The sequence below is a fragment of the Dicentrarchus labrax genome, unplaced genomic scaffold (assembly GCF_905237075.1).
Source record: "Dicentrarchus labrax unplaced genomic scaffold, dlabrax2021, whole genome shotgun sequence".
Lineage (NCBI taxonomy): Eukaryota > Metazoa > Chordata > Actinopteri > Moronidae > Dicentrarchus > Dicentrarchus labrax.
Window position 1 is genome coordinate 1309273 of NW_026136707.1, and position 22658 is coordinate 1331930.

The 22658-nt window shown below is 41.0% G+C and overlaps 2 protein-coding genes and 3 non-coding genes across 7 annotated transcripts in view; all 5 read right to left on the reverse strand.

Moving 5' to 3' along the window:
- bbs9 (Bardet-Biedl syndrome 9) overlaps positions 1-2338 on the reverse strand; it is a 171592-nt gene extending 169254 nt beyond the window's left edge. For both annotated transcript variants that reach the window (XM_051406576.1, XM_051406575.1), the window contains exons 1-2: positions 2227-2338; positions 243-361 (exon numbers count right to left, since the gene is read on the reverse strand). In XM_051406576.1, coding sequence (XP_051262536.1) covers positions 243-354 — 112 coding nt within the window. In that variant the 5' untranslated portion in view covers positions 355-361; positions 2227-2338. The remainder of the gene's footprint in view (positions 1-242; positions 362-2226) is intronic.
- A 1228-nt stretch (positions 2339-3566) lies between these two features.
- On the reverse strand, positions 3567-3638 carry trnap-agg (transfer RNA proline (anticodon AGG)). The gene has a single exon. It is a non-coding gene; the product is annotated as a tRNA-Pro (tRNA).
- A 572-nt stretch (positions 3639-4210) lies between these two features.
- trnap-agg (transfer RNA proline (anticodon AGG)) lies at positions 4211-4282 on the reverse strand. Its single transcript has one exon. It is a non-coding gene; the product is annotated as a tRNA-Pro (tRNA).
- A 958-nt stretch (positions 4283-5240) lies between these two features.
- Positions 5241-21666, reverse strand: nt5c3a (5'-nucleotidase, cytosolic IIIA). 2 transcript variants are annotated; one of them, XM_051406586.1, is made up of 8 exons: positions 21455-21666; positions 9101-9199; positions 8877-8946; positions 8634-8766; positions 8268-8357; positions 7833-7995; positions 7536-7736; positions 5241-6875 (listed from the first exon to the last, which is right to left on the reverse strand). In XM_051406586.1, exons 1-8 carry the CDS (start codon positions 21590-21592, stop codon positions 6774-6776), a joined length of 996 nt encoding a protein of 331 aa, XP_051262546.1. In that variant the 5' UTR covers positions 21593-21666; the 3' UTR covers positions 5241-6773. The 2 variants fall into 2 exon arrangements, with proteins under 2 accessions (XP_051262546.1, XP_051262547.1); XM_051406587.1 differs by lacking the exon at positions 21455-21666 and adding an exon at positions 11632-11732.
- On the reverse strand, positions 7210-7281 carry trnap-agg (transfer RNA proline (anticodon AGG)). Its single transcript has one exon. It is a non-coding gene; the product is annotated as a tRNA-Pro (tRNA).
- Positions 21667-22658: the final 992 nt, after the last annotated feature.

Genomic DNA, 22658 nt, shown 5'->3' on the forward strand with positions numbered 1-22658 from the left:
TTTTGGCAGTGGCTCGTAAATTTGAAGAAACTGATTATTTTCAGATTAAGAAAGAAATTTAACATGTAGCACAGCACAAAGGCAAATAAAAGATATTCTTTGAGAATTGCCAACATACATTATGTTATGCATTAATGTGTGCACAACCCCATAATTAACATATATTAAACAGCAAAACCTCAACATGGGCACATTTCAGGCAGAGTCCTGCAGTCTGTATCACTTCCTCACTACACACTGACCATGTCCGGTGCCACTGTTGTCCACGTCTCCGACGCATAGGCATCCCTGGTCAAACTCCTCCCCCTCGCCGAGCCCTGCCGACCACCAATCACGGGCCTTGAACAGAGACATGCTGCCTCTGATTGGACAGACAGAGAAAGAGAGAAAGACAGAAGAGGTGAGAGATCTCAGATGTTGTGTTGAAATACAGTCCTCCCAATTCATAATGTGTAGCAATACATTTTAAATAAACTACTGATCGACTGATTGATGAACACAGAAACACACAACAAAAGAGTGTGTGTATCAAAAAAGGACAAGAGGAGTTTCATTGTTACGGCACACATTTACTTTTATCACGCAGTATTATCTCCTGTTCACTGAGCGGCCCCTGTAGGGACGTTGAGTGGTCAGATGCCTTGCTCTGGGGCACCACAACAGTGGGTAACACAGCAGGGGGAAAGCTTTTCCTCTTCCCAGATTTATCCTGCTGGCAGAGAATCAAACCACCAACGTACAGAAGCACTGGATAATCAGTGTGACCAGTTTGGCCCGGTGACAGCTTGGACCACTGTGTCCGCTCACCCAGCAGGCTCTCAGTGCTCTGTATGTGCACCACACTGACACCTGGAGCCAATGGCAGCACAGAAAGACCAGTCACATGACTCCAGGATTCTGGGTTGAGGCGTTGGGGGGGGTGAGGAGAGGGGCAAGCAGCTTTTCTACTTGCTAAGTGCTGAGCAGGTGGAACAGGCAGCTAATCCAGAGAGGGAATCCCTCCTATCTACGGCACACTGCCACGCAGAGCCGAGCGGCGTTAAAGGAATATTACACCTTCTGCCACCAAGACATTTCATTAGAGACTAAAGTTTTAAAAGGGAAGACATGTTGAGATTATAATTAAACCTCAGTAAAACACCAAACATCTGCTGCATTTACAAGAGCAGATAACCGGTTTGCTGTTGTTCTGATGATACAGTGTTGTTGGTTGCTGTTCTACACGTAGCAGGCAGAGATGTCCGACACTACTCTCTTATTATAACAACTTTATTTCTAACAGGCTGATACACTTACAGTATCATCCTGTTGCTATCTTGCTCGGCTTTGTGCATCAACTACTCTCTTTGCAACTTATCCGATCCAGTTTAAAACAACTGGCTCCACAATTTGCTTCAAGAAGTTATGAAATTGTCCATTAAAAGCATCAAAGTAGGTCTTTATCCAACTTGTGCCTTTAATAGTAAACATAGATCAGCCAGCGGATCCGTGTTCAGTCCCCTGTGATGAAGACGTCCTGACCTCCCTACAAGCTTTTATATCAAAACTAAAATTAGAAAAATGTCGCTCATTGTTTCCCAAAGCCCAAATACATAATTTGAACATTTTGGAACAACTTACAAATATTACCCAGGTGTGACAATACATATATACAAGTAAATATTACAATAACCAGAAGACCTTTTCCTCTAATATCCATATATATATATATCACAATATCTGCAGATTGTGTATATTTTTAGGTATATTTCAGGAAGACAACTGACCTCTGCAGTCTCAATAATGTGTATTAACAACTACACAATGTTAGGAATGAAAGATCTAACATTACAGACGCAGTTCAACAGTCAGGAGAAGAGAAAGAAAAACGAAGGTGTTAATTAATCAACTTTGCGTACTCTGGGGGCTTTTAATAGCACATGACCAGACACCTGTGGGTTTGTTGTTTTATACCCATGAGGACCTTATGCTATGGTAAATAAGTCGTCTGTCAATAAGCGACGTAAAGAAGTAAAGTAAATGAGTCACACACGCCGTTTAGGAGCTGTTACAGATCTGGGAATCCACTAAAGGTAAGTTAGCTCGCAGCTAACGTCAAGCCGGGCTAATCAGCTAGCTCTCCCGAGTTACCTGGATACTAAGAGAGCGGGTTTTTAAAAAGCCTCCCCGCTGAAGACTACACCCAGCCCGGGTTGTTCCCCGGTTGTTCCCGGAGGGGTTCCGTACCTTCACATACACGAGCGAGTCCTTTAAAGCCGACGGTTTGTTTCTGCCCGCTCACACAAACATCACATTGCTCTGCCTCTTGCTCGCAGCCATCGTCCTGTTGTCATGGCACTGACGCTCAACGGAGAACGGCCGGTTGTGCGCAGGAACGGAAGTAGGTGGGCTGGAGGGAAAGTGAGTTTTTTGGGGTCTTATCGCGACTACAGATTTCCAGCTGGTAAGTAGTATCTACTCTCTATCACAGTTGTAGATATTTTTGATTAGACATATGTTGACTCAATTAAAATCTATTATATAAATTATAAATATTATAACTTATTATAATATATATATACTATAATAATAATTATATATATTATTATTATTATAATATATATATATATTATAATAATAATTATATATATTATTATTATTATAATATATATATATATATATATATATATATTATTATTATAATATATATATAAATATTATAATTATTATAATATATATGTACATATATATATTATAATAATTATAAATATATATATTGTTATTATTATAATATATATATAAATATTATAATTATTATAATATATATATATATATATATACAATAATAATAATATATAGCCACAGCAGTGTGTGTGTATGGCATTACATTAAAGCCCTTGCTGAGGTATAATATACATTGAATGTAGCTAAAACAGAAGCATGATAATGAATAAAGCATATACTCCCCCCTCAGTCATTGTCATTAAACTAATGTGCATTAATAAAGTTATATCTTATCTTATCAATACTCAGGTTAATGTGTAATATTCTGTAATATTCATTATTCATTACACTTCTGTCATATATATACATATATTTCTATCATCTATATATTGTCATATATTGATGTACAAACTTCAGACTCTCATTATATATTTTTATTCTTTATAATTCGATTTATATTATATTATTTCTATTCTGTTATATGCAAGATGTATAATAGGTGTCTATCTAAGAATACATATTATGTTACAAATGATAATACATATTTTAACATTCTTATTATTAGTATAGGTGTTTCTTTAATGTCTTGTGAGCAATATGAGCAACTGTGATCAATAAAGTATTTCTGAGTCTGATACTCAGTATCACATCATGTATATAATATTACATAACAAATTATTGAAATTCAATAAGATATAAAAATAGCAACAGTAAGTTTGAAAGGGAAGAGTTCATTCACTTTCATTTCACGGTGGTTTCAGTGCATTTTGTTCTGCATGTAAAGACACACTTGTGGTTAGTTACCTGATATTTTATTATTCACTGTTTAATTATAGGTTTTGCTCTTGAACATGAAAACTTTAGGGCTCGTCCGGGATTTGAACCCGGGACCTCTCGCACCCTAAGCGAGAATCATACCCCTAGACCAACGAGCCACGTAAAACACAGCTGATACCGTGAGATTCAGACTTAACTGTACATTACATGCCACGTTGCTTGAATTCTTTTGCCTTCTGATCTTCAAAGCGCCTCTTTACAGTTTGTGGTGGCCGAGCGCCATCTACAGGCACTTTCCTGTACTGCAGCAGGCTCCACGTCTACCAACCCTGCAGCAGCACTCAGTGTTTTTATCAGCAGAGAAGTAATTAAACTCTCAAGTAATGCAATTAAGTTCAACCATATAACTGCAATACTTTCATCCTTCATCGCAAATATATCGAAATATGTTTGCATAAGGAAAAACACCATGATATGGAATTGTGTAACTGGAAGATTGAACTACATTTTATTATGTCCTTATTTTAGATATAATTATCTTAGATAACTTTATTGAAGTCTTGGTGTAGAGTAAAGATAAAGATAGAGTAAAAATATGTATTTCATTTCCACATTAGGTTTTAAACACCGGAGAGAAACGTTCAAGTAAAGTATGCTTTAATCATTATTGGTATTAAGAGTATTCTTGTGTTCAGAGCCAGGTGAGGTTTACCTGTTGGTAGGAAAATAAGGGCTCGTCCGGGATTTGAACCCGGGACCTCTCGCACCCTAAGCGAGAATCATACCCCTAGACCAACGAGCCACATATACACTTCCTTTAACTATCAGTTCCTCAATGTACAACATGCCACGTTGGCCAGACTTCTGTGTTTTCCTTCAACTGTTCCCACACTTCTTCAAATGATCTTGTCCCACAGTGCCACCTGCAGGACATTTATGGTACTGCAGCCACATCTCGTGCTAAAACTCAAACTGTGTCTTAAGGTTCCCCGTTTACATTTCATACAGTTTCATACAGTCTGCAGTCACATTCAAGCACATGAATGTTGATATAACATCAGTCTTATGTATGCACTCATCCCCATCTCAGCAATTACACAATATTGGTAAAAGTACTTCAAAGACAAACGTGTTTTTTGAGCTACTGCTGCTTTGTTCTGTACTATTTCGGGGGCTTTCTTATTCTTCCTTCACTAAAACTTCCAACTAAAATATTGAATATTTATCTCCTGACTTGAATACCTCTCTTCAAATTCAGATTTTACGTTTACATACGTAATACCGTGCATTATTAATGGATAGAAGCCCTTCCTCCTCCTGTTCTAAGTGATATAGATCAATCCTTCTTTATATATCTTTTTATTGGGGAATTTGTATATTATATTTTGGTCTGATAGCCATATATTGTGATTTAGTGAACAAAAAGATGCGAATGTATCCGTTTTTGGTTAATGTAGTGAATTAAAATCAAATTACCTCTTCATATTTATGCACATATCCTTCAAATCCAATGTTGAAATAGGCCAGTCTTGCTCAGTAATTGTCAAATTAAACCATAACTATTAAAAGGGACTGATTTTGTACCCCAGTATAAACTGCATAACAAACTCTCTGGTGGTTGAGAAGTCTTTTCACGGTACATTGTGAGCTTTCTACACGCTGTACACTATGTACTGCACATTTAAACACCATCAAACACAGAGGTTTAAAGGCTGTCAGGGGATCCATGTCAGTCCAGATGTCTGCGATCCAGCCGTGGCTCACAAAATGACATTTTATTGCATTTTTAAAATCACACCATCAAAAGAAAAGAGAAAGCCATCTGCTTATAAAAATACAACACTCTACCTTAGGAGATCTCTCCAAATGCAGTGAAACAATATACATTTCCATATAACGCCTACATATACAGTAAGACATTATTCCCCGTTTTAATGATATTTATATATATATGTTTTTTTGTCACCCATTTTTCAGACATAAACTTAATAAGAAAAGGCAACATGCAGGTGATAGCAGCACATTTAAAACACAAACAAAGAGAACATTCAACATGTTGCAACAAACGGAGACATTTTATAGCTTGAAGACGAATATTTCAGAGGTAGTGCTCAGCATTGTAACCACAGAACGAGACGGTGATGACATTGAATAGGTCTGGGTTCTGATGAGCCACAGGCAGCAGGGTGCTTCCTTCTGTTTACTGAAATGGTGAACTACACTATACTTTAGATATATTGTCATTTTGCAGCACTTCATCGGTTACTTTGGTTGGAGGGGATTTTACTGTTGTAAGTCCCACTTATGACCACTAGAGGTCTTAATAATCTTGATCTTAATACTGAAGTCAGCCTTAAACACTGCCATGGAGAACACTTGATAGTTGAGTCAGCGAGAAGCTCACAAATTCAAAAGTCAGCCATGAATGCTTCCAGAGTAAAGAGCTGCTTCTTCCTGTGTGATGATATGATGCCAGATTAGCACATTAGGATTAATAAAAGGCGTATGTAAACATGGCTTTACTGTGCAACAACGTGCTCCTACATCCCTGAATCTAAACTACTGCCACATGTACAGGCCGACTGCCCCATACACCCAATTTAAAGTGCGTTTTCTCTGATTTTCCCCTTCAAACTAATTCTGTGTTGTGGTCATTATATCGCTGCTGTCACATAGAAACACATTGTTTACTAGGAATTACATTTTCCAACGTCCTTTATGCACTAATCCATGAACCGCAAGAGCTCTCACGTATCTCGTTTTATGTCTGACACCAAAGGCTCAGTTTCATAGTGATATAGAGTTGAGGAACTGAAGCATGCTGGGATAGCTCCAAAGAAAACACTGTGGGTGTATTATGGTATACAAATATTACCATATCAAAAATAATCCTATGAATAATAATGCGAACAATAATGTGCAAATTATAAAGATAGAGTGAGAGCTGGTGTGTGTTTTTAATCTCACTTTTGGTTATTATTTTTATCAGAAAACGACATCAGAAACGGACAAAAACACACCAGAGACAGGCTGATGCCGCTGTGTGGACTTTTAAAACAGTTCATTCAGGAGATGTAAAATGTCTTAAAAAGGTTTACACAGGGTGGTGTGGGGGGGGTGGCGTGGGGGGGGTCTGAAGTTGACCCAGGTGGGATCCAGAGCAAGTGGAGGGGTTAAATAGTGACCACTCTGGTAACCACCGACAGAGGTTTCGGTTGCTGTCAGAAGTCTGACCGGCCAGAGGCTGGAAGAGGCTGATGGGAGGAGAGGAGTGGACTGGGTGGTGGGTGGAGTTATAGAACCTTCTGGAGGATGGCGTTGGGCACTTCCAGAGTCTCGTCCTTCACCAGGACGATGTCATAAGAGTCCAGGTATTTGTCCAGTCGCTCTTCCACCTGCAGAGAGACACCAGAGGAGAACAGTTCATATCCTGACTCTCCAAGCAGCCACAGCAGCTGTCGCCACGGAGATGCAGTGGAAAACAGGTAAGCTTACGAATGGTACGTACTTAAGAGTTAGACATTTTTCTTTTTGCCTGAATTCTTAAAGTCACTAACCAGGACACAAGCAGTCAGAATGAAGGTACCCATCACTTGTTGTTCACTAATAAGCTCTCAGATCTCACACTCCTCTTGTGCATTTTGTTCTGCTTGCAAAGACACACAACTGCCTCTCATCATATCATTCGTTGTTTAATTATATGTTATGCTCTTGAGGTCGAAAATTTCAGGGCTCGTCCGGGATTTGAACCCGGGACCTCTCGCACCCTAAGCGAGAATCATACCCCTAGACCAACGAGCCGCTGTGGGAACAACCTTAACCATGGGTTTCACAGTTAACTGTTAAAACACTGCCTTGTGATCTTCAAAGCACCAGTTTATGTTTTCTGGTGGCTGAGCGCCATCTACAGGTGCTTCCTTGTACTGCAATCTTGTTTACTATTAACCTCTTAAAATTATTATTATTATTGGCAATGTCTTAGATTGTGAACGCCATCAACTCCATGTTCAAGGACGTTCTCCATATGTTTTAGGACCCATGGTCACTGGCTGTACCTTGTCGTTGAGGAAGCCGATCTTAAGGATGTTCTCCACATTGGGCACTCCGTCGGCCATGCTGAGATCCCCCAGCGAGTCGCCCATGAGGATGATATTGCAGTACTCCTTCAGCTGTTTGAAGTACTCCGTGTTCCGCAGGGCGCCGTCGTGTTTGTTGTACACGTGGATCAGCTCGCCTTTGAAACCCTTCAGGACGCCCTGTGAGATGAGGAGCAGACCGAACCAGCATGGTCAGCCATTATGTTAATACTGAGCTGTAACACAGGCGAAAGAACAGAGGCGTGCAGGACTCACATTGTCGTCGAAGTCCATGAAGTTGGAGACAACCTTGACGTTGGGGTGGTAGACTCCGGCTTGGCGGATGATTTCCTCCAGGACGTCACCCAGGCCGGCGGAGAAGATGAAGACAGGCACGTTGTGCTGCTGCAGGCGGTCGAAGAACTGCTCAAAGCCGTCCCTGATACCGAGCACAAAGAGACAAGTTGGTGAGAATCATCACTTATAGTAAGTATCCACACTAAAAGTGGAAAATCTCCATTCAAGTTTTTCCCCAGGATGCCAACAGTACAGTAATAACAATTGATTATCAATGCTTTAAATTGTACATTGTTCTACAATTAAAATATTGATTTTAAATAAAAAGGGGCACCCACCAGCTAAATACCCACAATGCAACAATAAACTGCAGTAATGTATAGAGTGTCCAGGCGAGCGTGGAGGAACAGGTACCTGAGTGCAGCGTCCGACTCTCTCACCACTTCTGACAGTTTGTCTTTCTCTAGCCGCTGCTCCACAAGTAATGTGTGAGACTTGAAATACCTGCGGACACACACACACACACACACACACACACACACACACACACACACACACACACACACACACACACAAACAACACACACACACACACACACACACACACACACACACACACACACACACACACACACACACGCCTTTAGGTACAAGTGTTTATCTCTGTAGAAAGGTGATTGCACACTGCTGCTCGTGATCAGAAACACAAGCAGGTCTGTGTGTGTTTGTCGTGTGAAAAATAAAGCTGTGTGTTTGTAGGTTTGTGTGCATGCGTCTTACCACTCCACCATGAATGGGTATTTCTCCTCCATGGTGAGTTGAGGGTCGATCTCGATGGGATAATATTTATTCTTCAGCTGCAGCAACTTCTGCCTGCACTCCTCTGTCACCAGCTTGCAGTCGTCAATGATATCTGCACAAAGAAGCAGAAGAACACCTTATAAGGGAAATGTGCTTATTAAAAACAAACTGTAACATGGCATTAAGAAATGTCTCGTGTTGTTTTTTTGTTGCTGTGCTTACTGTGACACGTCGGACAGCGTTTGCCGTTGACAGCGAACTTGCTTAACGTCATGTCGAAGTCTGTGATGATCTGCAACAGAACCAGAGAAAATACATGAACCAGACACAAAGATATCCTTAAAAAAGAAACTTTTTTTTCCAGTTACTAAACATGTGTGACCTTCAGGACCACCAGGAGGTGCTTTTTCACCAAAACACTGATAAGGCATCATCAGGACTTCTACCTGTAGCTTGGAAGCTCCTCCTTTGATGAGGCCACAGATGATCTGCTCCACCCTCTCAGGGTCCCTCATGTGGACCGTCGTCTTCTCAAACTGAGGCATCTGGAGGGAGAGAGAGAGAGAGAGTGGTTATTAAAGACTGGTGTTTTAACATTCCTCTAACATTCCTCTACAGGAAAACTATAAAACACAGCAAGAAAGATATTGGATCAGCATGGCTGTCTCAACTCCTCAACAGCTGCTTCTACTTTAAAAGTTCCCTGAAGGTCTGCGGCCTGCAGGTTATCTATGCTGGTATGAAGAGGAGGGCAGCACAGCAGAGGTTGTGTGCAGGGCTGATTTACACTGAGGTATTTGATGTATGCATGTGTGTTGAGGGGTATGAAGACTACATGTGAAACTAGGATTGGACTCAGTGTGGTTTTCAGTGTATCTGAACACACCGTTCCCGGGTCCAGACATACACACTTTCCTGGAGGGGGGGTATCAGGGTGGTGAAACAGCTGATGTTTAGAATCTGTCGGTGTTGTGTAACGAGCTGAATGACCACACAAACAGTCGCAGTTATACCCTGCAGAGAGGAGGTGAACTTCAGCCTTTCTCCTAACTTCATCTCATCAACACGAGTTTTGCCTCAGCGGAGCAAAATCTGTTCAAAGCTCCTCATTACAACACAACTTTTAGGTGAAACCTCGAAGGAACAAGCAAACGTTTAAAGAAAGTTTGCGTCCATCATTAGGGGACGAAGCTGAGTCAGAAGTATTGTTTCTGAGACAGGATAGCTGCACTCAGTTTGTGTCCTCGCAGATCAACAATAAACTAGGCAACTTCTGGGTTTGGTGGAACCAAAGTAGGACAGGGAGAAAAATCTATTGTAGAGGATTGGGAGGAGGTTTGTCACCTTGATGTGAATTTCAGAAAACTAAATATCTGCTGTTTTAGAGGTTTGTGTGTTCCCCTCCACCACTTGGACAAGAGGGACACATTTCTTTTACATGCAGGTGTAAGTGACCGTGGACAGTCCAAAGTGAGCCGCACCAGGACAGTCGACTACAGCAAACCGGCCTCAGCATCTGTCTGAAAGCCGCCTGCAGGCTCGGTATGCCTCACACGCAGCTCTGGAGGGAATGTGTGTGTGTGGGGTAAGAAGCTGAACCAGCCTGTTGTGTAACAGTGTGGCTTAACAAAACAGCTCTTATTACACGGGTAAGGAAGGTTATGTACCAATACGAGGATAATTACTGGCAGGAAATGGTTTTTAAATAATCTTATTACAAGATAAAGATATCTGAATATGCCTCAACCCAAAATTTTGCTGTCATTGTTTGTTGTTGTTGTTTATTGGCTGGTAACAGATGAACATTCAGTAATGCTAGATGTTTTGGTGTTTTTTGTAATGTTGCTTTTGATGAATTTTGGAAGAGTGACGGCTATCGATCAACTTTTTAGCATCTATTAATGCATAAAAGATTTCTATAACAGCTTAAAAGCTCTTTCTGGTGTCAGCTGAGGGCACCAACACAGTGCATACAGTATTAGATGCACACTGCGCTGGTGAAGAGCAAATAACTGGAAACACACAAACACAAACACACAGTAAACACCCCACCCCCAAAACACACACCCCCACCCTGCACAACTTCCTCCAGTATTACATATTCAGCGTCCGGCTTCATATTACCTCATAAATTACTCGGATCATACGGAAACAGAATCACACCCAGCGAGCTAAAAACAAAACTTAGTTCTTTAATTGGTTCCAGTCGACTCTCTAATAAGCCTCTCGCACACAAACACACAGACACACTTATCTAAGCACGCAAAGACCCCCACAAAAACACCCTAAACTTCACATCTGCTTAGTAAAGACTTTTTAGGGTCCGACACCCTCTTACTTCTTGTTAATATACAGTTTGTGAATGCGTTGCCATAGGGATGACCGGCACTGACAGTACAGGGTCACAAAGCACGTAGTTTAGGAACAAACGTGAAAAGAAAAGCAGAGTTTTAGAGGGCGTGTTCCCCTGACGGCAGTGAAATTCAAACCTGCTCTTCCTTTGAGCGAACTGGAGATTCTGAAAACATGAAACACTTCTATACTATCGACTGTTCAATGCAAATAAACTGTGAAGACGCTGAATGTGACACTGCCAGATGTGCGGTCACATTGCTGTGGTTTACTTTTTTCTATTCTTGCAGAGTTTAAAAGACGTGATCTTCTTAGCGAGAGCGGGTTACATCATTAAAATCTACCAGAAATAAGGTGTTCTGGGGAAAAAGCCTCCAATCCGGATTAAGATTACAAGCAGCAATTAGAGGGGTCAAAGGTCAAAGCATCATAATAACAAGAGAAGACATTCAGGGGGATTTCGTTTACTCCCTTTAAAAGGAAGAATTTGTAGCACTTTTTTTTTTTACAGAATCAAAATTGGCTACAGCCTGAAGTATAACCATTTACACACACACACACACACACACACACACACACACACACACACACACACACACACACACACACACACACACAAGCTTACCTTGGGTCTGCTGTGTCAGCTAACACAAGAGTGAGGAAAAGATTGTGAGGCTGCAGAGGGCTTATATATCTACAGCAACAGTCAGGGAGGGAGGGGGTGTCACCCAAAATAGATTAGACAACATAACCCCTCCCCCCAGTACAGAGAGCCTCAAACACACACATATATAGTACATATATTCATACATGCACATACATACAGTGACAATTTCAGCAGACACACACACACACACACACACACACACACACACACACACACACACACACACACACACACACACACACACACACACACACACACACACACACACACACACACACACACACACACACACTATAAACGGGTGATGAATGGGGCCGGTGGAGGAAAAGTGACATTTGTAATCTACTTATTGTTCCAGCACTGTGACCTCTGACCCCTTGAAAAAGGAACCTTTAAAAATCAATCAGAGAGGGTGGACCCGCTTCACCACTGCTACTGCTGAGCACACACATTTTAACACGCACAACACGCACGCCCCCTCCCCCACGCAAACACACTCTCCATACACACACACGCAGTAAATAGCTTGACGGCACACGAAAGGTCACGAGGGTCAAGGTTCAGTACGAGCATCAGGCTGTTTGGTCTTACAATGGTCAGTCACACATGACACACACACGCAGCTAGTGGACGTGCCTCACATTCATGCAACCACACACACACACACACACACACACACACAAAAAAAAAGGTAATCTACAGCGTGTAATGCGTTTATTTCTGCTGCTGTTTCAGTGTTGAGCTCACCCACATGTACAAACAGGCAGGGCAAACTGCAGCATCTTTACATTTCTGGCTGAGTCTGAACATGTCCATCATTTTGTTTTAATTATTTACACACACACCCCCCCCCCCCCCCCCCAATTATTTTTTTTTTTAAGTGTTGAGCACACACACACGTACACACAGCACACACCACATCTTTACATTAGTCGAACATGTCCATCATTTGTTTTAATATTACACACACACACACACACACACACACACACACACACACACACACACACACACACACACACACACACACACACACACACACACACACACACACACACACACAGTATTCAGGTCGAGCAGGTTCAACGATGTCAACTCTAACATAACCCTTCTTGTATCAGTTAACTTAGATTCTTCTAACGCTGTCTTTGTGGAATCCACTGAGCTATCAGTATAATCCATTATAGGTATTGATAACGATGGGATTCTTGGAAAAGTGTGCAATGTCACGACTGTGCAATAAACTTCAACTGAACTGATAAAATCCCAGGCTAAAGTGTGACTATGTAACTTCTGAAACAAGAAACAAAACTTCCTTTTACAACCGAAACGGTCAGTTTATTAGCAATAAGACACTCCTACTTTACACAATACACTCAGGGGCTAATGTTAGCTAATGTTAAGAAAACTTAAAGTAGATATTGCTGTGTACCTGACATTACTTAGTGTCAGGGACGATACTAACATTTCATGTCACAATTATCCTGCCCAAAATAATTGGGATTCACAATATTATCGTGATAATCATTAATCATAATCATTAAAAACGTACTGGAATCACTTTATCTATATTTTTACTGCATCACAGATAGGGACTTCATCTCTTTGTCATTGTTTAGTTGGAAATCCATAGTATTCCCACACATCCAGCTTTTGTGGGGACTACAATGAGCGAGCCAAGCCTTCAGCCAAGGTGATGGGCTCAGGCTTCTGGAAAGATACGGACTCCCAATTGTGACAATTCAAACATAAATCAGGAAAATAAAAGACTGTACACTGGCGAGTTAAATAGCTTTTTTTAAGTCACTCATGTGAAGATATTCCTGATATTGCAAATTCACCATGTTATACTTGTTTCATCACGTTTCAGCATGTTCCTGAAATTGTTACCTGTGGCCACGATTGTCGCTGTTCAGCAAAAATTGCAAAGGCTACGGTTCCTGAAACTGGTTATTGCTCTCCAACTTTATCAGTACTCTTATTAATTAAGAATAAATTACAGAAATAACCTTTTCTTTATAATAACAAAGTACCATTTTGTTACCATATAAACTCAACAATATCTGGAATCAGAGCCTGTAACTGGTGTTGCTGTGATAAATATGGACAAACACATAATAAGTGATCAAACACAGGAAAGAAAAATGTCACACTGTTATTTGTTTTTTAAAAAGCAGCTCTTTTTGCATTTATCATTATCATCATTTCATCCAGCTCACAGGCGAATGAGCAATCCGTCAGTCCCCAGTAAATGATGTCACTTCAGAGGATGTCTGACTGTGAAGGATGGCTCATGTTAGAAAATGTTAAAAGAGGCAAAAAGGGGAAACGAGATGCCTCTGTCGATGAACCTGGTGCAGGCAGATACATTATTGTGTTCTATCAATCAGTGAATCAGAGAACAATAAAACGATATTTGTGCAATATTTAAAACATTGAGCAACCCTGACATGTCGTCGCAGGCTCATTTTTTGCTGACCAAGGCTCAGTTCCCTGCTGTCCTCTGAACCGTGGGTGCTGTTGATGTAAGACGACGGAGACTGGAACATGAAACGACCTCGTCCTCTCCTCCGCTGACCTTCGGCGGCCTCGCATACCATGACTCCCGAAAACTAGGTCGACGCTCTCTGATTACACCTCACCACAACAGCATATGTCCCCGCTGTACGGGGGGCTCACAGAGACACGGCTCCACCAGTCGTATCCCGGATTTGCAAGATGTTTCTGTTTAGCTCTGGGGCATTCTCCCAGTATCTTTCTGTTCCACAACAATCCCGTGCAATCCTTTTTCCCCCCTCGCTTGGCTTTGGGCCCATTTAGACAGCATGTTAAAATGCCGTTTGTATCTGCATACTTTATCAGTACACGTAAAGGCAAAGCTCCACAAGCAACAGCAAGCAGCTGTGCAGATGAACGCCTTACCCTGGAATAAAACCAACGGTCAGCAACAAGAATGAAGCAAAGCTTTGGTAGATGTTGTTGCTGTTCGCCTGGAGCGGTTTCACAAACAGCTTAGAGGAATATTAGCAGTGTGCCTGGAGTGTCATGGGATAGCTTATCACCTCTGGATGAAAAACAATATCAAGAAGTCAGTGCTGCGGGGGGGGGACTGCAGTGCACTTTGGTTCTTTGGGAACCTGCATGATTATTCTCTTACACCCAATTTTTCAGTATTGCTGTGGTTTTAAACTCATCCGATAATTCGATGTGATGTGTTAACTTAAACTGCACATTTGCACCTAGAAAACCAAAACCTGCTGCCAACACAGGACCGTGACTATGAAAACTCCAAATCAAACTCACACAAGCAGTTGGGATTTCATTTTGAACCTTGACCTTCTATCCATCAGCAGCTTGTAAAGAAGTATTTCATGTTCTATTAACTTTTGCAAAGTCTCTTCTGAAAACAAAACCAAAATGCCAAATCTAATCCTAAACTGGATCATCAACGTTGACTGAGGTGACACCCAAACAGCACCAGGTACTAGCCACAACGTTTGCCAATGAAAAACCAAAAGAAGAACGGTTTTAAGCGAGTGGAGTCGTGCTATGCAGCGGAAATGAGGCTATAGTGTGTCACATGAATGGACAGGCACAATCAAGTCACCACTCGGTGAAATGGCATCACCTTAAGTGTTGTCACATTCACATTGTGGTGGCTGCTGTCCCTGCAGAGTGTTGTAATGATAATAGCAGTGTGGATGTCAATATTCCAGTGGCTTCAAGACAATCATCAAACAGAGAAAAGGATAAAAGACAAAAGGGATGAGGATCAAAAGGCTGTGTGGTTGAGCTGAGTTAAGTTCTTGTTCGAATACTACTTTGCATGTTGCTGTAAAACACACAGTACATGACTGTTATCAGCCCTGTAGACTTCTAACAGCTGTCAAATTCAACCTGTACCATCCCTCCCAGCATTCCTCTGAAATCCCACCTGATCTGCACAAGTCCTGAGCAAAGGTCACAAAGGCTGCTGTGACCCAGACTTGGCCTGCTGCGGTCAAAGGTCGCCAAGACGAAGGTGCAGACCCCACGCTGAGTGCTTCCCCCCCACCCCTCGACAGATGATCTGAACCCAGAAACTGTTGTTTTAATGATGGGAATCTCATTAAAACCAATAACTGTACTCACACTGATAGTACTGTAACTTCTAACAGCAATACTACTTGATCTTTAAACCTCAATTACTTGCTACAACACTGCTGATCTTAATATACTGCAACGCACTCCTATTTTCACAAATCTGTTACTACAACTACTAATACTGCTGATCTTACCACTACTATTGATACGACTACAACTTCTACTACCACAGCTCCCACTACCACTTCTATATCTAACTTTTACTATTTACTACTTCGACTAATTTCTTACTAAAACTTAGAAAATGTAAGCGTGCTGTATTCGTACAGCGTCTTTCGACCACTTAAAGCAACTCATTCTTTCACATTCACACACTGATGACGCAGCATTTTGGGGTTCAGTATCTTGCTCAAGGATACTTCGCCATGCACCACCAGGGATCGAACCAACAACCCTCTGATTAGTGGACGACTCGCTCTACCTCGGAGCCACAAGCCCAAAATACAGTTGCTGTCATTGCTCGTCCTGCTGCCATTGTGACTATTTTCACTACACATCTGTTCCTACTACTCCTTATCATCCTGTCAGTGGTGCCTTTGCTACCACTACTACTTACCTACCGTTAGTGCTACTAATACTATTGATCATACCACATAGTGATACGATGAGTTTAAGTACCTGAATGCATCGAAGTGGCACATAGTGAACACTGATAATTTTGTAATAATGCTGAGACAGGCCTGAGTATCATTACTGTAGGACACAGTACCTGCCTTTCCAAGGAGGCCCTTCATCCATTTCCTCTGGCCCCGCCCACACTGGTTGTCACGGTGACAGCCATCTGTTGCTAAGTGATAAAGCAGCCTGACAACTGGAGTTCAGGTGGACTTCACCCTCCAGTTTAAGTTCCTCTCATACATCACCTTTCCTGGACTCCTTCATCATTCATCAGTGACAAAAGAAAAGGTCCATATTACTGATCGGAGTCACTTGTGTTTGTAATCAAAAATATAATGCATGTTCTCATTCAAGATGTCGGTAAAAATTTACATGTTCTTTATTTGTACATTTAGAATTTCTTCTCCTTTTCCTCATCTTTGTACAGAAGTCTATAAATAATTAATAGAAAAAATGATTCTAGGAGAAAGCTTCAATTCAAAAACTTTCTTGGGAACACTAATAACTAATAATAAACCCAGTATGTGTACAGGCCCTGTGCTGATTATATTACAGAAACTACTGTATACTGTACAGTGGAAATAAGGAAGTCTGTAAATCACTCTACTACTATATACTTCTGTCCGCTTCTTTGTTATCTGTAGAGGACACTCAACTGTCTTCATCTATTGTATCATCAGATATCACCTACAAAACAGTTTCTTTCTATGACCTGTAAAGATTAGGGGTTTTACATTCTGCTCTTAATTCAGAATAGTGCAATCACCATTAAAGACAATGTAAGCACACACATTTTGGTCTTACTGTCTACAAATATAGATCGGAGTGGCGCTGATTACTGTAAAGCAGAAACCCAAAGACCTGCAGTTCAAGTGTGGCTCTGTTCTGCCCTCCAGAGGTCGACGGGGTGAAACACACTCCAGGTTTCTCCTTCACCTAATGTCATCAAAAAATGTCTTCTGTAGGGAAAAGGTCTATAACTTCACCTCAACCACCTCGACACAATCTACTTAGGGCAGCGTAGCATTCACGCTGTTTTCAAAGGGTCACAGGTTTGAACCTTACACCAGTCGATGTGAGAACAAAAACTGCCTGAGAGTGAGCGGTGAGTCCATCGAGCAAAAGATTATTAACAGATCTGAGAGCTTTCTACTAGTTCTAATCAGTTATGTTAGTATAAATACCAGTCAGTTGTTTCTTTTATAATCAGGGTTTCCTGCAGCATTTAGTAGTGGAGGTCTCCCACATTGCCTGAACTAAAAAGCACCTCAGCTTACATCATCTTTAATGAGATATTAGGCTCATTAAACCTCGGGGGAAATGAGAAGCGGTGCTACATTATATAGCAAATTGAGCTTTAAAAACAGACATCAGGTCACTACATGGTTAACAGGTTGAGATGTATCAGGATGTGTCTGATCGAGTCCAGCAGGTGCTTGGCCGGGGTTGGGCGGTTCACTCATTAACAGCGCCGTTCTGGGCTTTGGAAACGTGATGAATGTGACAGACATTTCAACACCAAATGACATAAATTAGTAACAATAATAGGAACTATTCAGAGACAGAGGTGGGAGTATGATGACAGATTCTGTGGACGATTAATGGACAGTAAGAGACACAGCGGGGTCAGTGTCAGCTTGTGTCAGACCGTCTGGAGCGGCTGTGACTAATATGTCCCTGACACAGTGAGCATCTGATTTATGAGCAACATACATGTCTGACGTGATGAACATCACACTTGTCTTTCTAATCATAGTTACCGGATATATTTAGTGCACAGCGGTGTTCAGCAGTAAAGTTAGTCTGCAGACTGAACTCTCAACTACACATGATATCTGTTCAGATTACAGCATTAGATTGAAAACACCAGTATTAATCTATGCGTACTCACAAATCATTCTTCAAACCCTTCACGGCCAAAACTCTCATCCAATAACACAAGTTTGAAGCAAGACGCAGGAGAGCTTTTCAGTGAATTACAAAATTAACATTTTCCAGACAATACAGGACAGAACTTTCTCTCAGTCATATATTTTTCCAAGTTTTATTCCTCCTTGTTTAATGATGCATAGTTCATGATGAAGTGATGCAGGCTTTATGAACTACATTCAGCCACCTGTATACAGAGAATAAAACAACCAAGCCACAAAATAAAAGCATTTACAATTTCTGACGATCGGGTTGGTGGTTCGATGCTGCTGAAAGTGTGAGCCAACAGACAAACATGTAACAACCAGTAACCAGTGAACAAAATCAAGCTGGTAACGAGAAGAAGAAGAATTTAGGAATGCACTTTGTATCTCTGTGTATTCATGAAATGACACCGAGGGCTTTTCTATGAGCTACCAGAGTCACAAAACTGGCTCAGTGGAGGAATGTCCTCACTGAGCTGCTGCTGTCACGTGGCTCTGGATTCCCGGGGTTCACAGCGGATGTTTGTGCTTCTGTAGCATCATCTAAAGCAGATGCTCACGGGTTTCCAAGCTGAAAGTCGGCACAGGAAGCCAACTGTTTCTGTCCTGAAGCCGCAGTGGGCTACTACATCCCAAAACTCTCCAGATCACTGCATTTGCAGAAGAGAAGAGCAAACACAAGGCGGCTGACTGCCATGCAGCTTGGTTGTCATTTTAGCTTATTTCATTCCAGAGACTCTGACTACAGTCTGCAGGTTTAATCCAGGAAATAATGTTCTTTTGATGCGCTGGTTTTTCACTCTCTTTGATAACATTACATAAATAACTGGCAGCATTAACTGAAACTATAACTGAATATAAGCTCAATAGAAATCGAGCAGGGAAGCTCTGGATGGCTGAATCAGCCTCGCTCTGACTGTACATCTCCGTTAATGAAATTAAATCACGAGACACATCCCTTGATCTTCTCCCGCTCGCTCTGTTGTTAATAAATGGACGTCAGCGGATGCAACGGAGTCGCTCACACACACACTGAGGCCGACGCTGTTAGAAATCAACTGCCAGATTAAAAGAAGCACAGTTTCATGTCTCAATCTCTGACCCTCCCATTCAGGTAACTTTGATACATTTCACAACTTCTATTTCACAATCTTTTATTTCACAAACTGGCAGCTGAAGGTTTTATTCCCTAAAATCAACAATGATGCAAACAACCAGATGTGAAGCAGTCAAAGGGTCAAAGCTCTCAGTAACCTCACACCTGTAATAATGCTAAGGAAGGAATTAAGCTTTACTTTACTGATTTTAATAAGTGCTTGTGAGGAAAGTGAGTCACTAAAAACTAATTTTACACAAAGCAGACACGCTGCTGTAAGACCTTCACACTCCAGACTGTTGCAACACAACGGCGATAAAAGCACATTTACAATAACATAATGAGAGGAGGTTACCTACCAGGGAAATTACAAGCAATAAAACAATAAATGTCTGTCTGCAGCCGGAGCATCTGACTGCTGTTTCTACTCCCAAATGATAAAATGTAAAAAAAACGGCAGCTGAATTTGAGGGTGTGTGAGGTTGTGTGTGTCTGTGTGGGTAAAACCCTGCATACAAACATGCATCTGCATAGGTGGAGCCAAATAACTCTGACATGAATCATATAGATTGTAGTGGAGATACAGTATATAGCAACACCTTCTAACACAACGTAAGATTCAAAATCCAGATATCCTCTATAGGCTCTGGTAAAAAGATGTAACATCCATGAAAATAAATACGTATATTCTTCAGCTTTGTTGAGCTACATATATCCTCACGTGGGTATTTAAGGAAAGGTGTTGAAGTTCAATAGAGGGTAATAAAATAATAACTATAATTAAGTTCTCAAGAAAGATAAATATCTTATCTATCCTGTGTGCGTAAAGAGTTTTCTTACAGCTATGTTTCATATAAAGGTGGACACAATATTTAGCAAATAGGATAAGGTAAGAATTAGTTTTCTTTTTCTCTGCTCATCGAGTTTTAGTTGGACAGAAATAACACAAACAATTAGACAATCCTGTACTCCAATCACACAACTCTCTCACATATGGCCGCTCTTCCCCCATATTCTTCTGCAGTTTGTGAGGAATGTTTGTGTTTGTGCCGCAGCCAGATTCCTGTCGGACAGGTTACAAAGCTGGACAGAGGGTACTGTATGTGCTGCTGTATGTGCTGCTGTAAGCTTGCATAACCTGCATGCTGTCTGTTCAACCACAGACAACAGCAGCAGCAGCAGGATGGAGCCGTTTCCATGGCAGTGAAAGAGCAGCAGAGGGTCAGATGTCAAAGCTCACAGTGCCTCAAACAGAGAAGCTGCTGCTCTTTCTGTTGGACAGCAGCTAGCTGATGACCTCTAAAAGCAGCTGCTGTTTTTAGGGAACATTCGCGACTGCGCAGAGCATCGTGCAGCTCCACTGCTGTCAATATGTCAAGGACATGGTGGCATATTTCCGGGAAGGATTTTCAGATTAAAAAAAAGGCACACATGTGTCGCATTACAACACAAAAATAATATTTAATTCCTTACTTGTGTCTCTCTATATACATTTTTAACAAGTGGTGGGGTTTGATTATTTAACACATAGGTTAAATATAGTTTATTTTTAAAGGTTTTACCAACTAGTGCATTTGTTCACATATGATACAATGAAATGTTAAAATGATGACACTTTAAATTTAAATCAAGACATGCAAACCAAAGTTTTAACACTGATTTACATTGCTACTACTTTATATTAGGGCTGCACGATATGGTAAAAAAAAAAAAAGCCAAATTGCAACACAAATTTAAATGTTCACTGAAATGATGTAATAGTAGGGAGTCTGTACCAAATGTTCTCCTAAATCTAGAGAAATGCAATCTTCAGATTTCGATAATATTGCACGTAACTGTGCAGCCCTACTTATAATAACCCTGAAACTTAAAATACAAACAGATCCTAATCGTTATATTGCTCTCAGTAACATGCTCAACTGTCAAAGGCTTTTATTTTGAAGGTGCACCTCCCCCGCATCCTGTTGACGCAGCTGTAATGTCCGCGGATGTTTTTTTTTTTTTTACTCACCATCTCTATGATCCTGGTTTTCTTGCCCGCTCGCTTCTTCTTGGCCACGATGTACTGGGCCAGAACTACGCCTCCCAGCAGGGCGCAGACGCTGGCGCTGGCCGCGGCCCCGACCTTCACCACGGCGGTCCTGTCCATGGCGGTCCGCTGGTGCTCGATCCTCCAACAGATCGACCGCCGCCCGCAGACTCAACACGCGGCTTCCTACTGGCGCAAACCACGCAGACAAAGATCGTCTACGCTGAACGGGAGCACTCACTCTGTTTTAGTTTCTTTATTTTGGCCCGCCAATGTAAAAATAATAATAATAATGATAGCTGGACGAAATAATTAAACTGTAATATTATCAACATGTTATACTGTAACCGTAAAATATCGTGTTAAGTTACATTATCGTTTCCTTTTTCACAAATTAACGTTATTTGAACCAGAGCTTAACTTGTAACGTTGCTAAGCAACAACACGTGAGCTACCTAACATTAAAGTATTTCTGAACGGATATTCACACTAAACTCACTTTGTTACCCACTTAAAAGCATTTTTGTGTCTTTAAAGATAAAAAAAAAAAATAAATTAAAAGTTCCTAACCTTTCCCTCCTATTTCACTGTGAAGTTCAAAATAAAAGACTTTCGTTCGTACAGGAAATACCAAAATAAAAGTAACAACACAGTGATGTTGGGAGTCAGTTCCTTACCTGGATAATATTCAACACCAGAAATACAATATTCAGTCAAACAACAGCACTTTATTCTTCTAAAACTAAACTTAAGTTGTTGTAAACTTATGTATTTCGATCTGGTAGGCCTTAACATTGTGTGTAAATTACTAATCATCTGATATACTTTTATTGTTGTCTGAATGGGAGTGTGCTATATAGTCTGTGGTGTGTATGGTCAACACTTTTAATAGACAGACAGACAGACAGACAGACAGACAGACAGACACATGAGTCCAAAATACAGGAGGGGAAGTGATGTCACCTTCTGCTGCAGAAAAAGTTTGCCAGTTTCATATTACTGAGTGAGCCATCCTGTCACTAGACAATCTTTGTCAACTGTTCTTTATCCCTGTGTGGGGGGTGGAGATGTGAAAGGCCTGAAAAGTGTAACCCAAAAACAATCAAATTATAAATATACAACCTTTATATTTAAGTTATGCTCATTATAGATGAGAGATATGTTGGATGAATCCATTAGAGTGAAG